This window comes from Homalodisca vitripennis, chromosome 8 (assembly GCF_021130785.1).
Source record: "Homalodisca vitripennis isolate AUS2020 chromosome 8, UT_GWSS_2.1, whole genome shotgun sequence".
NCBI classification, from domain to species: Eukaryota; Metazoa; Arthropoda; class Insecta; order Hemiptera; family Cicadellidae; genus Homalodisca; species Homalodisca vitripennis.
Window position 1 is genome coordinate 66,919,568 of NC_060214.1, and position 17,278 is coordinate 66,936,845.

Sequence of the window (17,278 nt, forward strand, 5' to 3'; positions counted from 1 at the left end):
TAGTGTAGGTGTTCCCATAACTAACTTACCACTAAAAGTTTTAGTGTGGACGATTAATTTACAAACTTTCATGGTGATCTAAATTGATTCCCTAAAAAGTCACTAAATTAGCTGTCACAACAAATAAGTTGTTTTGTTTGTAAAACCAAATAAACATAGCATTTTTACACAGAAAGCCATAACCACAAACAAGAAAACTCCTCCATCTCAGAGCTCATCGTGAGCTCCGGAGCGGAGGCCGGAGAATCAAAGTGGAGACTGAAACTTGAACAGAGTTCAATTTCAGAATATTAAGAATTAAGATTAAGAGAAGATAAGGAGTGATACAAGTTCACTAGCTATTATCAATAACGTTCGCTGTTTCTGCTGCTGCCTGTTAGTTTTTTTTTCTTTAGTCAACAATTTGGCAGCCTTTTTGTATGATTATCGCATATCGATGTTATGAAATATTCGATATAATAGATCGATGTTTTAGAATAGTCGATGGCAAAGACTCTCAATTTGTTTCTGTCCAGTCAAACGCGGAATTTTCCTTTAGTTCATTCCCTTTACCTTTCTTCATACTCCCAAGATATTTTTGAACAAACTTCAACAGAGATAATCCAAACCTAGACATATCGTAATTCGTTTTACTGAGGTTAGTAAATAGGTAGGACCTGTTATCATTATTATTCACTAGTCACTGGCCTATAAGGACAGTATTGAAAATGAACAGTCAAAAGTATTAATCACTAAGTAGTGGTACGTTGTCTTGCGAATAGTAATTCCTGGATGGTTGTGAACAATGATTCTGTGAGATTTCTGTCTGAGAGAATATATGTAACGGCTAACAGCGTTCTTCTTTTTTATTATATCCAGATTGTGTACAGTAAGAATGAATAATTTTCATCCATGACCAGAACAGGTGTTAGCTTATGCGGAGTCTGCTGCAAACTTACTGCGGGATCCCTAAATTTGACACTCTTCTTGTTACATCCCCTCAACCACTGTAATTACAACTATTTAACACCATATAAAAATTGATTTAATCAGATACACACGAGATTCATATATCATTTAGGGACCGTCCATAATTTACGTAACGCCCCTAGTGGGAAGGGGGTTTTTCGGCAGCGTTACGTACCATTACGGGGGAGGGTTGAACGATGTGTGGTGTTACGTAACTATTAAACCTCAACTATTAATTGCTTGAATTCGTTCACAAAATTTGCTTGGTCCCCCAAAATTTTAAAGTAGGCTTTTTGAAAGCCTGGCCGTATGGGCAGGTGCCGCACTACACTAGTACCCTCAGTTTGCGGCATTACCACATTGTACATCAGCTGATTCTCAGTATAAGGCAACAAAACACGTCTCGCTTCGTTTACATCCGTTTTTTCTTCGGGGTTCGATTATTTTACATGTTTTTATTTTATTATTAGTTTTTGCTAACGTTCTGTTTCGTACTTTTAAGTTAAACAGCGGAGCTCCAATAAGCGTGGGGGCTCGTGGTAGCACTGGCCACACCTGCCTACTCTTGGATCAAGAGGATAAATTACTTTAAAAGTTAACTATATACTAACTATAGTAAACTTACAATAATATGAGTTATATTAAAAGTTAGCTTCCTTATTTCTGCGTCTTTTTATATCAGTAACAAGGAAAAGGTTACTGTTTTAACGCTTTCCTATTAAACTGCAACTTTCAAGGTTCATAAGTAGGAAGCTTGTAACTCATTAATACCATATTTTAATATGAGATTTTCAGTTTTATACTGATATGAACACAATTTTTATTAGTTCACCACTTTACCTTTTTTTAACGGGTGGTTGAAAAATTTTACAATGGTCTCATTAAAGAGCTCAGAGTATTTTAACTCTTACAGCATGAAAATAAAACTACAGCACATGTTTTGCAGTAAATTCATAACAATTTAAAGTTTCATTGGGAGAAAACACGAATTTGATATATAAAATCAGAAAAATACCGAATACAATTTGACTATAATATACAGTAATAAATAATTATGTAATGTAATAATTGTATACAATACTAATACATTGACATATGTAACAAAAGCAATGAACAAACATTTACAATGATCTGAACACAGATACCAAACGGTAGGAACAATTTATAATATTGCAGTATAGTACGTAATAATTGAAAACAAGCTTATAATACTAACAATGTAAACACCAAGGTGGACAAATCTTAGAAACAGAATGAACTGTAACAATATCATGATTTGCATTTAAATGAGAAACAACTGAAAATAATACATTTTTCATTGTACATGGGTGTAAAATACTAACAATAGTACAGCAATATGTCTACTTCAAAAAATGTTACTTCCAAGGAAGAATTATCTAATGATTGGCAAAGTATTTGAAGCATCCATCAAAGTTCGCGTTATTGGGATTTTCTATAATAATTTTCTGATTAGTGATAATCGCTTTGGTTTTATGCTTGGAATGTTCACGATACGGTTGATGCAAACCAAAATCTACCTCCATGTTACTGTTGGGTTTTAAGAAAGAGCGGTGACCAATGCTGTGTTATTTGATCTAAGCAAGGCTTTCGACTACGTTATTCGAAACATTCTGTTGAATAAGCTTCTAAATTACGGGATAATTGGCATCGAAAACATATACAAAGTAACTGAACTTTTATACAGGAGTCACAGGGTTTTGTCTCTTGACATTTTTTATTTCCTGTTATGATAAACGATCTAAACAACAATACTACGTCCAAAACTATAATGTTTGCCGATGAATTATGTTATTTTCTATGCTAGTGATTAAAATACTATAAATCCAAATGTACGTCTGGATGGTTTATACCGGAAGTCACGTTATGGTATAGTTCTAATAATTATGTTCTTGTTAAACTTATATAAGACTCAACACGTTATTTTTCAACAGAGAAACAATATACTGCCGATTAACTTGTATTGGTGAGCTCACTCGTATTATTTTAAATGCAAACATTTAATTAATACGTTTAATATGATTGCTCTTAATTAACTATGTGAAAATTCACATTTATTTCTTCAGTAAATATGCATTTGTCCTGTGATAAGCTGGAAATTTAGGGTAAATTTTAGTTATCGTGTGGTAATTTTAGCAGTTGTACATTGTAGCACTTGTTTTGTTGTTACTCACCAGCTGTTAAAATAAAAACAGTTCTAGCAATAATGTCATACTCATTTGAATAGTCATCGTCATATTATTTGGTCTTTGTTTGTTTGTGTGAACCAATAGTCTTGTCAGTGATATAAGTATTTCAGGGTCAACAACATTCTTATCATGGAGATTTATAAATGAGTAATGGGCGTATGTTGTGAATCACTCATCTCATTCTGACTCTGAGTTAGTTGCTGCTTTGTTGTGCAAACGAAAGCTGCTTATTTTGTTTCCTTTCATTTGTGTGTGTTGGTTTGATTTAATTAAACAATGGTGAGTATTTGTAAAGGGATCATAGGCATTCAATAGTTATTTCAGTTAATGTTAAAATTTTAGGAAATTATAAAGATTATTTCATAAATTTGTGTTCTAGTAAAATCTACAATATAGTGATACTGTGGTAGCCTATGTTATAGTACAAAACATTTCATTGCAAGCCTGGGTTATGGAAAAAACTGTCCATTGCGTTTAGGCCTGACATCTATTGTTTAAATTTGATTATAGAAGATTAAAAGAAGTATATTTCTTGCAATAATACTAGTATTAAAATTATTTATTTATACCTCTGATTATTAATAAATAATAGAGCCAAATATCTAGGCTTGCAATGATATGGCTTCTCCTACTGAGATTTGTGTAGGAGAAATTTAATTTTTTTAAGTGTTACAGGTTTTATTACTTTAGTCTGAATTTTGATGCTTTTAAAAATTAAGGTTAGGCCATATTAATTTTAAAGCTGCAGTATTATAAGAAGTCACCACCACAATCGAATCATCAATATCTATGATTATATAAATTGTCAACTGAATTACATTATAGGTATTTCAAATTACAGTATAAGTTAGTTCAATTGTTTTTATAGCTTAAAAGTAATAATTTAACCCTTCAACTGGCTTTAAGCGATTATCAACTAACAACATTTTTAAATGGCACTTAGCTATTTTTTACGCATTAACTATGTTGTAATATGATCTCTCACAGCAAGTCTATTTTTATTTTATTTGAACTTATAAACATACATATATAGCTACGTGGAATAGTTTCTATATTTCTACTCTAGATCTCGTACATTTTCAAACAAACTAGTATATGTATTCGCTTTGCCTCTTTAAAATAATATTATTTCTAGTGTTTGCTCCAACTTCTTTGTATCCTTTTGTTAAAACACTTATTATCGTCCCAACAACCTATTAATTATTAACCTTGTAGTCTTCCTCCTTGTCAGTAGACCTAGTGACCATTATAAGAAGTAGGCTAGTAAAAGTAGAAAAATACAAAAATGTATTATATTTGAAAATTGGTACCACTAAACCAGAATTTTAAGAACTGGGCCTAGATAAAATAAAATTTTATTTAGGTTAACAGATTAAGGAATTGTTAAACTTTCTGGCTATTTGTAAATTAGTTTATAGCTATCCAGTTTAAACTTTAATAAACTATGAAGCTCTAAAATTTGATGCATGCACATTTTTAGTTTTTAAGGCTATTCTGATTGAGTTTTAGACACTGATTAATCATTTTTATTCCATTAATAACAAATAAACCTCTGTTCCAGTCTGCTGAAGACCCAAGTATTCCAAACACCTCTGTTGATAACAACTTCATAGAGTTCCAAAAGTTTATAAAGAAGTTTGAGAGGGAGTATCGCAATTTTGAAGAGTTTGAGTTGCGATACAAGATTTTTTTGGAGAGTCTCAAGTCAATTGATGAACTGAATAATGCTCCTGGTCAAACGGCAACATTTGGTGTCACTCACTTTGCTGACAGAACTGGTATGTAACAAACAAACATTATCTTATACTTGTACACCATAATGTGAGGCAACTTTATCAAAGCACAATAAAATCAATGGAAATTTCCTTTGCACGTCTTTATGTTGTACATAAGGGCTATCCAGAAAGTAGATTACGTTTTGCTATGTAGTCGCTAGGGGTGGGATTAACGCGGCCATTTCTACGTCAGGACGCTTCTCCATTCAGTGACTATCCAGCCGTGCTAGTGGAATACTACTGTTCCTTGTTGTTTTACAATAGCAGATTAAAATGTGTAATGCAATTGAAATTCCCACGAGTTGTGAAGTGCAGTCGATAATACAGTTTTTGTTAGCTAAGCACAATAAACCAATTGAGATTTATCGCAATCTCTGTAAAGTTAATAGTAATTATGTGATTACTGAAGGTGGAGTGCATCAGTGGTGCATTAGGTTTAAAAATGTCCAAATCGATGCCCTCGATAATGAAAGAAGTGGATGGCCAATGGCCAAGCATTGAGACAAATGACATTGTTTGTATAGTCTATCATAAGATTAAAGAAGACTGCCTGCCGATTGAAAATAACAGAACTATCACTTATGTAGTTTTCCTCAAATTTAAAGGAGTTTGTTAGACAGAAGTTAGGTTACCATACATTTTGTGCAAGATGGGTACTGAAACTTTTAACAGAAACCATAAAAATCAGCGTTAACATTTTTTGACATGTACGGAAAAGATCAACTTGCTGCTCGATCGAATCATTATAAGTAAAATACGTGAATTGCGAAACCAAATTATAATCTATGGAGTAGGGGCATACATACGATGAAGACGTGAAACTGTGGGAGGTGTGACTACCTGGTTGAAGTCTCAGGCAGCAGAATTTTATAATGCTGGAATTTCAAAACTAGTTTACCTCTATGATAAATGCCTAAATTTGTATGGTGAATATGTTGAAAAATAGTATTTTAGTGTCACTTTCAAATGTATATAATATAATTTATTTTTTACTTTATTTTTGTTTATATTAAAACACAATTTACTTTCTGGCTAGCTCTCGTATGTTAGGTGTTATGCGTTGTCGAAGTGTACATCCTGGACTGAGTATTATGTCTATTTACTTTCCAATTTGTCAAATTTCTGTCAATGACAGTAATTATAAATTACTAATTTCAATCTCAATATTATAATGAATCTCAGATAAACTAGAACAAAAACTGAACGTCCACTCCTAGAAAAAAAAAAACACAAGCAGGAACAAAAAAACCTTAGAAGTGTCCAACTTTGAAATGGTTTCGAGCAGTATTTAGGCATTGTAACCAGCATAAAATACAAGTATCATGCTGGATTTCATTATGTACTTTAATAGCCAATATTTATATGTCAATTTGGCTAAAACTCTGATCTCATGAGGAACAGTACTCTACCGGAACCGTCTCATAATGTCAGCTGTTTCAAATAAACCTATTTGTTAGAGCTACTTCCACTATATCTCTTCAGGGATGCTACAGGTCAGGGAAGTCAGGGAAAAAAACCAGGACTGGAAATCAGGGAAAAGTCAGGGAATCCGGTCTTAAGTCAGGGAAAAGTCAGGGAATTTCGACGTTGGTCAGGGAAAAATATAAAATCCCTTTACACAAATAAACTTACTGCCGCCGCACCGAGTCCAAGCCTGCAGACGACGCGGCGCATGAAGCAGGCGGCTGTGTTGTAAAAGATCATTTAAGTCAATCTATTTGTACGTATTAAACTGTGTTCACTTTATTTTTTGCTTTTTTATATTTGCCACCCTGTTAGCCTCAACACCGCTTTTTTCCACCCATTAACCCTACATCGGGCGCTAAACGGAGTTTTCCTCCGTGTATTTTTTATTATTAAAAATAGTACTACTTTTCTGATTTTGGCAGTCGTTTCCCGCAGTGTACTTCAAGAGCATCTTTCGGGGAAGCGATACAATAGCCTCCCGCTTATCTTTGTCAAAATCTGTCAGTATGAGGTCTACTTCCGTGCGAGACTGGACGACTCCTCCGTGAGCGCCCGATGTTGTGTTTGTAGTGCTTGGACGAAATCTCCGTGAGCGCCTTATTGTGTTTAGCTTTTATGGAGTAATAATCCGTGTGCGCCTAAATGTGTAACCTGTGATGGTATCTTTTTAAGTTTTACAATATATTTTATTTGAATTTTTTGAAATGGAGAATGAAGACGAGAGACTTGTCAGTACAGTACCCGTGTGCTATGGGTGCTAGGGAACATTTCAGTACTGTTTATAGAGTAAACATTGTCGTTATAAGAACCAGAAGGAAAATGTATTGAAACTTTGTGTAGTGTTTAAAAAATTTATTAAAGAATACATTTTTATTTCAGAGTAATAATTGACATTACAATTGTATAATATCTCAAGAATTGATGTAAGTTGTTTTTGTAAGAAGCTAAAAACTAAGTTAATTTACATATATTATTACAGTAGGTTAAACATTTTTTGAGATTTTTAATTTCTTATTTGGAAAATTCATTATATAAGAGAGTAATTTTTATTTAATTTCTAAAAATGAATATATTACATTGTAATTAAATCAGTATGAATATTTAAACAAATAAAAACAGTTTAAACGACTATGATATCCATTATTCGCTGACCTGGAGGAAACCTCCGTGAGCGCCTGATGGTGTTTCTAATTTTAAGCGCCTGATGGAGGGTTAATTGCCAAAAACCCTGGGGATTGCGTCGAAAAAAGTCAGGGAAAAATGAAAAATTTGGTCTGGAAATCAGGGAAAAGTCAGGGAATTTCATTATTGGACTCCTGTAGCAACCCTGCTCTTAAATCAACTTCATCCAAGAACAACTAACAAGTCCAAACCCAGCCCTGCCTGAATGTGCGGAGATTTGTTTCATATCCTGACAGTTTACAAAATACCACTTAATGAAAAATGTTAGAATTTTCTTAGATGTGAATTTGTCAAAATGTTTAACATTCAAAAGCGTATGTAGGACCTCCTTATATTACAAGAGGCATTGGTTCTTCTGTAATATGCATGATTTGTATTTGTTCAAGGTCTAAATAATTAATTTTTCCACTTCCTCTGAAATTTATCTCAGAGTAGTATGACAAGTTGATTGGAACTATTTTGGGACACAGAAATGGAATTTTCTCCTCTGATGATGGTTTCCTATTATAAATTTTAACCCAGCTGTTCAGATTCACTAAAAACACTGGAAGAACAGTATTCAGAAATTTGATTTTCTTGGAGTTCTTAGTTTCATGTCCAGTACTCCAATCGGAATATGATGAGTGATTGTTTAAATATATGACAGTATAAATTTTATAAAACATGCTACGATTAATTGAAATTTTCCATTGAGCATTTGCTTAGAAGACTTTTTTAATGTTGTTAGATGGGTACAAATTGTTAACATCAATTAATTTATTCTTGGTAATGTATTTAGCTACTAAAAATATATATACACATTGAAACACACATTTTCCCCTTCATATACTTCAAGATTCAAGGTTTTTATTGTCGTTAGGCAATCCAAAGAAATGCAATTAACAAAGTCATAGCTAATTATCTACAATGATCATAGCATATAAACCTTAAAAAATACATATTAGGCACATATTTATCATGTACGTCAATTGAATAAATATGACAGTCAATAAATAAACTAAACTATGTACATAAATTATTTACTAAAGTTAATGTAGGGTTTAAAAGTTGAATCTACACACAGTTAAAAATACCATAAATAAATGAATAAATAATTTAAAATCTTAGGCTACTAATATCACAGTTCAAAAAATCATTCACTGAATAAAAAACATTTTGTTTAAACCACCTTTCTGTTATTTTTTTAAAACTTTGCAGGGGTACAGTCCAGGTATAGTAGGCCTACTTGTATAGTAGGCACACTTATTGTGTAATAATTTAACATGAATTTTTCAGAGCATGAGAAGAAACGGAACTTTGGACTAATGCGCCCTTAATTTAACAAGAGGAGATAATGAAACTAAGAATTGTATTTTTTTTCTTAAAGCACTGTGACTGTATGAATAATGTGATTAAAGATTTTTCAATTCACATTTTATAAGATTAAAATGTATTTTTAACATTGATTTATTGTGAATAATTTATTTATTTTATTTACTATATTACCTACCAAAATGATCATTATGAGTAATAATAATTTAGTTTGACATTGATGAATGGAAAAAACGTTTTGCTCACAAATGCATATCAATCTCCTCTGAAAGTGGTTTGGCTGTTCTTATAGAGCACGGTGAGTTTTTGGGAATGTAATTAATTACAGGATATGATGTTGTGGACGACCTCTCAATTTAATTTGTGAACACATATTGCGAATGATAGTCAGGTTACGTAGGTTAAAACAAAGAAAGTGAGATTATGGTTTTATATCACGGTCACATCCAAACCTTCCAGTCTGCAAATCGCCGGCTGACCGAATTCCCCTCACATGTCAGTATATCTTCTTCAAATATTTGTCAGCAGTGTGATATATTTGGAACCATGATGCTTCCGCTGGACTGTATTCAGTGCTGCCATCGACGATGAAATTTTAATCCTAATCATTCCATTTAGGGATGACATCTGATCGGCAGTACGCAAATAAATTGCTAACATTGTTATACTCTCTGGATGAAAAAAAACATAGATAGATGATTAAATTATTAAGAAATTACTGTATTTTTCAAAAATACTTTTGTTCTAATCCGTATTTTCTCTATTCATTTTGGTGTTTTATTGCAAGTCTGCTGCATCTACTCGTGTCAATGACTGATCAACATTAGACAAATTACCAATTGCTAAAACATGTTTTTTTAGTTCTTTGTTTATAAAAATTTTTTTTAGAAATGAACCGTAACAAATTAGTGTTTTTAAACTATGTTTTACTTAAAGTTCATATTTTTTATTACACTCGGCAATGCCACCATTTAGCTGGTTCTGTGTGCTTCATTACATCGGCCAAATTTATGTAACAAAAAACTATATCATTTGGTACCTGATGATATTTTTATACTTCAAAGTTCAGTTTTTATCATTAAAATATCTGTGATTCCCCTTACAAGGTGATTTTGAGGAAGGAAAACATATTTTAAAATGAAAATCTATGTTTTACAGAAGAGGAAATAGCCAATTTTGTATTTTAATTTTTTTGCCACAAGAGAAATTCAGCTTTAGTTGAATGCTGTTTCTTGGCAGAGTATTATCAGAACACTTTTTGTTGACTCAACTTTGATGCCTCCAATAAACCGATTCTAAACATGCTGTGTATTAATGATTCCCAATAACTGCTATACTTGACTAAGGCATATTATTATAAATAAGAAGTCTCTTACCTCTCTGTCCATATTATTGGGAACAGCACCCAGAGTCTAATCTTGAATCTTCCTTATATTTGTAGCTGAATTAAATCATTAAACTACAAATGATAACCACAATTTTTCTTAAGAGACAAGGAATATAGTGTTAGAACAGCTCGACAATATCATACAAGGTTCTTGCCATCTTACAGTTGGAGCAATAATAACCGAAACCACAAGGATCTCTCGTTATGTACTCTGTATTTATTACTCAAAAATATACCATACAAATGCTACATTAATATTTCCAATATTATTTTATAATGGTAATGGTTCACATGGTATGATTATAATAAATTTAAAATGTTTGATAGTCAAATGTTTACAACTGACATTAAGTTCAAATGTACAATTTTAATTTACCATAGATAAATTTAAAATTAAAAAATTAAATGTAATTATCTTTGGACAAGAACCCATACATTATTATTCCACGTGTATAAAATAACATAATTTTATCTTTAATGTTGTCAAACAAAAAAAAAAACACTCGTATCTTTTGAGTTTTCATCATGATATAATTTTTTGTGGTAGTTCGGAAGTCATGTTTTAACCGTTGGTCCCCAGGTTGTGTTAGAGAGGGCTTCTTAGTCCTAAATTTGCTTTGTAAAATTACATTCTCTACCTATACCTTTGACCTTTAAGTAGAAGTTTTACAATAATAATAATAAGCTTTTAAAATACTTGGTAAGAATGTAATAAATACTAATCAATTATTACTAACAAGATGTATTTCCAAAATACATAATATTATTATTAATTATATATTTATTAAATTAATTCCTAATTAATTATTAAAAATGTTTAATTACAAAAATTATGGTCTCCCATTTTGTTTTAGTACAAAAATTTTGATAGTTAGTACGTCTGTTTGAAATGAATACTGAACATTAATAAATTTCATATCACACAAATAAATGTTATTAGCCAATCTAATAAACTCAAACTTCAATACAGATTATCTTTAGATATCTTTACAATACACTTTTACTATTTCCCAATAGTATGGTGTACTTTACTTGATAAAGATAAATGTAATCACTGACTCTGAAATGTATATTTTTTATTTATTCGGTTCTATCGGCACTTTGCTCTGGGAGCTCATATCCCTCCCTCACTTTATTTCTTACGATTGACCAGAAAGTGTGAGTTAAATCTTGATCTTGGTTGACCTTAACCTACAAGTACATGAAGATAGATTCTTCGAATCCTTAATGTACATTGTACAATTGAAAACTACGAAAGTGTTCAAAGGTTTATTCTTGTTTACTATCAACACGTTTCGATACTACATTTATAATATTAAAATCTTTCTTTTAAGTAAAGTAATACCACATTACTGTTTATATTATGGTCTAAAATATAGTCCATTCTATATTAATTCAATAAATAATTTATGATAAATTTAAATCAGATAATCATTTGTTCCAATGTTATACTACCTTTAAAAAGTAGCTGATATATTTCATCACATTTTTTATAGTATGGTTTTGATAAAATAATGATTTCCTCCTACATTAGCACTTCACAGCATCAAGTTGATATTCTGGATCACATTTATGTGTAAATGTATAAAAATTTTATTTCTACATGAAAGCCTAAACCTTAAACTATTTTTTGACATAGTTTCGACTGATGTTCAAAGACTTGTCGTAATGGTCAAATTGTCAATGATCAATTTTTGTCTATACCCTCTTCGTAGAAGGTTCCCACCAACGAATGTAGCTATGACTCCATGACAGTTTTCACTTCATTGTCGGTTTCGTTGGTTGCCTGTCTAGCTCACGCTCAATGTGCAGGAACAAGTGGTAATCAGACGGTACCAAGTCCGGGCTGTAGAGCGTGTGATCAAACTGCTCCCAACGAAATTGTCGAACCAATGTTTGAGTGTCACGAGCAGTATGGGGCCGAGCATTGTCATGGAGCAACACAATTCTGTTACTGAGCATACCTCTCTGTTTGTTTTGAATTGCCCGCCTTAGTTTTCTTAAGGTTTCGCAATACCTTGCCACATTAATGGTTTAACCTCTTGGGAGAAAATCAATCAGCAAAATACCTTTCTGATCCCAAAAGACAGTGCACATGATTTTTTTGCAGACATTGTCATCTTAAATATTTGTTTCTTCAAGGATTGGCTGTGTTCCATTGACTACTGGGATACATCACTCCATTGATTGCTGTATGGATTCCAGTTTGATATGGCAGACTCAAGTTTCATCACCTGTCACAGTTTTGTGTAAAAATTCTCACCATCATCACTGTCGTGTGAGAATAGTCAAAGAACTTCCGAGTCTCTTGGTTTTGTGCACGTCAGTGAGCATTTTTGGAACCCATCGGGAACACAGATTGCAATAACCTAAGCGTTCCGTAACAATGTCGTACAAAAGAGTGCGTGAAATTTGTTGGAAATCGTCAGATAGCGTTGTCATAGTGAAACGTCTGTTCTCTTGGATTTTTTCATCTACTACCCTTACCAGATCATCGTTGACGAGAGAAAGCCAACCGCTCCGATTCTCATCATGCACATTTGTTCGACTGCCTTTGAACATTCTAACCCACTTTCTCACCATTCCTTCACTCATCATGCCTTCTACGTTAACATATTGAAGTTGACGATAAATTTCAGCCGGTTTTACATTCCTTGCGTTCAAAAATCTTTGGAGAAAACTTTTTAAACATTTAGAGAAAACTGAAAACACAACGTAGAACAACTAAAATGGCGTGAGTCGATAACCAGTGAACAAGGATGACAAGTGTGCATGCGCTGAACACCGATTGCAGCTGCAGTAGAAATGAAACGGTACTTACTTTCTGAACACGCCTCGTATTATCACAAATCTACCTATCAGCAATTATCATTAATTAACCAATTCTTTTAAATTCTTTTTCCATTTTTTTCTGTAGCTCTATTTTAACATTTGATATAGTCTGTAATCAAAGGTACCAGTAGTAACTCTGGTAATAATTTAATATACTCCCAAACCAATAAGAGTTTTGGAACTGTAAATATTAAAAATAATAATTAGTAATTTATTCCATGTTTTACTTCACTTTTTTACCAATTATGCTTTATCTTCTGAGTATTCTGACTATCATCTGTTTTCCTGCTCACTCATAAAAACGTTGTTAATACAATAAAAGTCTGTGACAGCATCAGATTCCAGACGCTGCACTAAAAGGAAGGTGAACTTGAGCTAAACTCAACATTCAGAAGATCAAAATATCTCAATGTTTTTTAATCATTTTAACAATTCATTTTTATTCAGAAAAATTAAATGATGCCTGTAAATTTCTGAGCACTGATCAGTTTTCCTGCCTTAATTTTAACGAGTACAAAGTATTTTGACTCATTTTAACTATCCTTTTTTTATATTTTTCAGAGCATGAGAAGAAACGAAACATGGGAGTCTTGAAGCGTCCAAATTAAGACGACCAGGTCCAGTTTTCAAGCTCTATGGAGTCACACCAACAGTGTTAATGCTGTGATAATTCATATATGCATTTTCAGATGTATTTTCAATGTTTTTGTGATATAAATATATTTTATGTGATTTAAAACTGTATTTTTTAAATTCCCTTTCATGATTTTGGCTTCACATGGAAGTTTGACTTCTCCTAATTTAGAGTGTTTAAGTGTATTAATCATCATTGAAATACATCATCATTTTAATTTAATTCCATATGAGTTTGAGAGTTTTTGTAATTACCAATTTGACTAATCTTTGAAGTGAAATAAATTAAATTAATTTCCGTAGGCCGTAATAGGTCCTACGTATGTGTATATTTTCTTCATCAGGACAACAAAACAAACAACTATGTCACTGAAAATAGATTGCAGAAGCCGACAGCAGACGATTTTGACCAAAGTAGATTTCTGAGAACTGCGTAATCGAACGTATCTAGAATTTGGTCGAGGAAATATTGCAAGCTAAAATGTGACATAGTGAGTGAATTTAAACGATCTGAAGTAGGCACTTTTTAACTGAAGTAGGCCTCTCGGTCCTACATAAGTATTTATTTTTACTTCGTCAGGTCAAGGCAAACTCTACTATGGTACTGGAAATATCTTAGACCTGAAATATGTGATAAAAGCTAGGAATAGACGTTTTTTGACCGAAGTAGGTTTCCGAGATCTGTGTATTTGTATTTTATTGATCAGAATAATAATGCAGGCTCAGCTGTGACATTGCAAATATAACTAATTAATTTGAACCAGAGATGCTCCTCCACGTGCAAAACATATTAATTAAATTAAACTCTGATAATATCTACTTGATGTATGCATACTTATGTTTTACAATTTTCATAGAACTCCATCATTTTACATAATAAGTGCTTTTACTATAAGTAATATAAGGACTTCGATTCTAAAGATTGCGTGCAAAGCCGCGGGTAACAGCTAGTACTGTATAATTACTCAAGATTTCAATATCTAAAGTAATTTGATTACAGTTATTTATAATATTAGAGAGAAAATTAATTTTATTAATAAAAATGGACAGCTATCTTAAATAAGTTTTGTAGTGATTATCAGCATTATACATTAATTTTTTTGTCGATTACTTTTACCCATATAATATTTTGAAATAGATTTTCTATCATTTAAAAACTTTGAAGAAACGTCGAACTGATTTAAAATGTTGAAATTTCGTAGAGGATCATACTTTTTCAAACTTTCTTAAATTATATTACAATTTAATCTTTCCTATTTTGCATGTTGTGTAAAAATAAATAGATACTATTTAAATTTCTATGCTGCTGATTAAAAGTTTATTATCAGCAGACTGTATCCTTTGATAAGGGTATTCCATGGCAAATATTTTTTCCACATTTTTCTTTATTCCACTTGAGGAATAGTACAGTTTCATATATGATATTACTTTTTCATATTCCAGATAATGTCATGTGTGTCATAATAAGTCATATATTAGAACTCCGACTGTTGGTACTCAACAGATTAATAATCAGTATTGATATTTACTAAAGTCTTTATGGGAGAGTTGTGTTTTTCCATTCAACACTGTTTAACCAATAACTGAGTCAACTATTGTTCAGGCTTCTGTGAAATATTCTAGTACCTTGTACTATGATCTCACAAGTGTAATACAATAGGACAATAGGTATTTATTGATACAGCTTTGCCGTGACACATCCTAAAACAATGGATTGAATCACAGGTTTTTACAGTATAATGTTTGTGTTCATTTATAATAGAATAATTTAAATGAAATCAGATCAATTAAAACTGTTTATTTACACACAAATCCATTTGAACTATTACAAATCAAATAAATAACTAGTTGGTGATGAGACTTTGTAAAAATGATTTTATAAAATAAGTGGCTGGTTGTATTTTAATTCTTAAATTAAACAAAGACTTTTTAAATGATTTAGTAAATCAAAAGTTGTTTGGGTCTTCAAATTTCAGTGAAGTTGGTGTTATTATTCTAGTTTAATTTTTATTTTAACGGTGTAATTAATTAATAAAATTAAAGCGTTTAGATACGTATTAATAAGATCTTTAACAAAATAAGGCATCTTTCATAATTCTACAACCAAAATTAAGGCTATAAAGGCTTTTGAAGTTTAACATTGTTCTTATGAGAAAATCCCCAGGTCATTTGATTACAGTTGGCTCTTAACAGAATTATTTCTAACTAATTACAACAATTTTCTTAGCTCAAGTTTAAACAAAATTAATTTCCAAGACACACTTTAGAAAGTCCATGTTCTTGAAAATTACAGTAAGAGACTTTTGATAGATTATGAGGAGAAATTTCCAATTAGAGAAAGAGTTCCATTTATAGCAGAGAATCATAGTTTGAAAAGATGAAAATGAGATGATGCAATTTAGATACTTTGGGAGTTTTAGTATGTCTATAGATTTTAAGGTAACCTAATAAAATTTGGTATAAATACAATACTTTAAAATTTTAAGTACAGTACAAACTCGTTAAGTCGGACTAGCCTGGACCGCAGTCTATCCAACATAACAAAAATCCAGGTTAAATGGAGATTGTTCAACAAATAAGAACAACATGTACAAACAATGCAATATTTGTTTATTGAGGAGAAACACTTAGAATACACATCACAATAAAGTGTAATACACCAAATATAGTTTAATTTTGTTAATTTGAGTTACGTTAGCATTGAATGCCGTTTCCGTGCAATCACCCATCCTTTTCAACATAAGAAGCTCGCTGGTTTTATCTCTACTTGTTGCTCGAAATAAATCATGATCTCACCGAAAATAGGTGCTGTTTCTGCATGGCTTATAACTGCGATATTTTCAACGTTTTTTGTCGTCAGTATCCTCGCTGTTATATGTCGCAATACATGTAAATATTAAGTTCTAGGAACGGTCTACGATAAATAACAATCTGTCTCACGCTCGCTCGGCAGTCTGAGGGTACAGCAAAAAGCTAATTTAAAACTTTCCTGAACTGATCCGGTTACCCAGAGATCCCAAATAAAGGGGTCCGACTTAACGAGGTTCCACTTTATCCATCCATTGGGTTAACAAACTCAAGGTTAAAATTAAACAACAAATGCTTCATTAAAGCTATCCTAGTACAAAGCTTTTTTTAATTATGTATTTTTTACAATAGCTTTTAATTTGTAGTACAATAGCTGATTACTGCTTTCACAGTTTCCTAAAAGTCTAAATTAACTTATAAATGGTCATTTGTAGTTTAAATATATACCTATTATAGTTATATTTTATACACATAATATTTTATATACAGGGTGATTCAAAACTAAACGGCAATCTCTCGGGAGCTTATTCTATAGCTAAAAACAAGTAAAAAAGTTCATATAACCATATGCCCGGAAACGCTTCGTTAGCGAGTTACGCCTAGCGAAAGATTTCACCCGGATTTCAGAACCCTTGGTGAAGTCAGGCCGTATAAAAATGGTAAAGGTAGTTACAAAGATACAAATACGATTGTTTTTTATGTTTTTATATCTGACAAATTTATTAAAA

The 17,278-nt window shown here is 31.9% G+C and overlaps 2 protein-coding genes across 3 annotated transcripts in view; one reads left to right on the plus strand and one right to left on the minus strand.

Annotated features, from left to right (window-relative positions):
• Window positions 1-381, minus strand: part of LOC124368209 (GATOR complex protein Iml1-like) — a 105,748-nt gene extending 105,367 nt beyond the window's left edge. Inside the window, exon 1 of the mRNA XM_046825484.1 lies at window positions 30-381. Within this exon, the coding sequence (XP_046681440.1) occupies window positions 30-72 (43 nt within the window). The 5' untranslated portion in view covers window positions 73-381. The remainder of the gene's footprint in view (window positions 1-29) is intronic.
• A 2,784-nt stretch (window positions 382-3,165) lies between these two features.
• Window positions 3,166-13,848, plus strand: LOC124367663 (putative cysteine proteinase CG12163). 2 transcript variants are annotated; one of them, XM_046824671.1, is made up of 3 exons: window positions 3,166-3,434; window positions 4,717-4,933; window positions 8,855-9,024. In XM_046824671.1, the coding sequence occupies exons 1-3, from the start codon at window positions 3,432-3,434 to the stop codon at window positions 8,893-8,895; spliced, it is 261 nt and encodes an 86-aa protein (XP_046680627.1). In that variant the 5' UTR covers window positions 3,166-3,431; the 3' UTR covers window positions 8,896-9,024. The 2 variants fall into 2 exon arrangements, with proteins under 2 accessions (XP_046680627.1, XP_046680625.1); XM_046824669.1 differs by lacking the exon at window positions 8,855-9,024 and adding an exon at window positions 13,671-13,848 and having other exon boundaries at window positions 3,168-3,434.
• The last annotated feature ends 3,430 nt before the right edge of the window (window positions 13,849-17,278 follow it).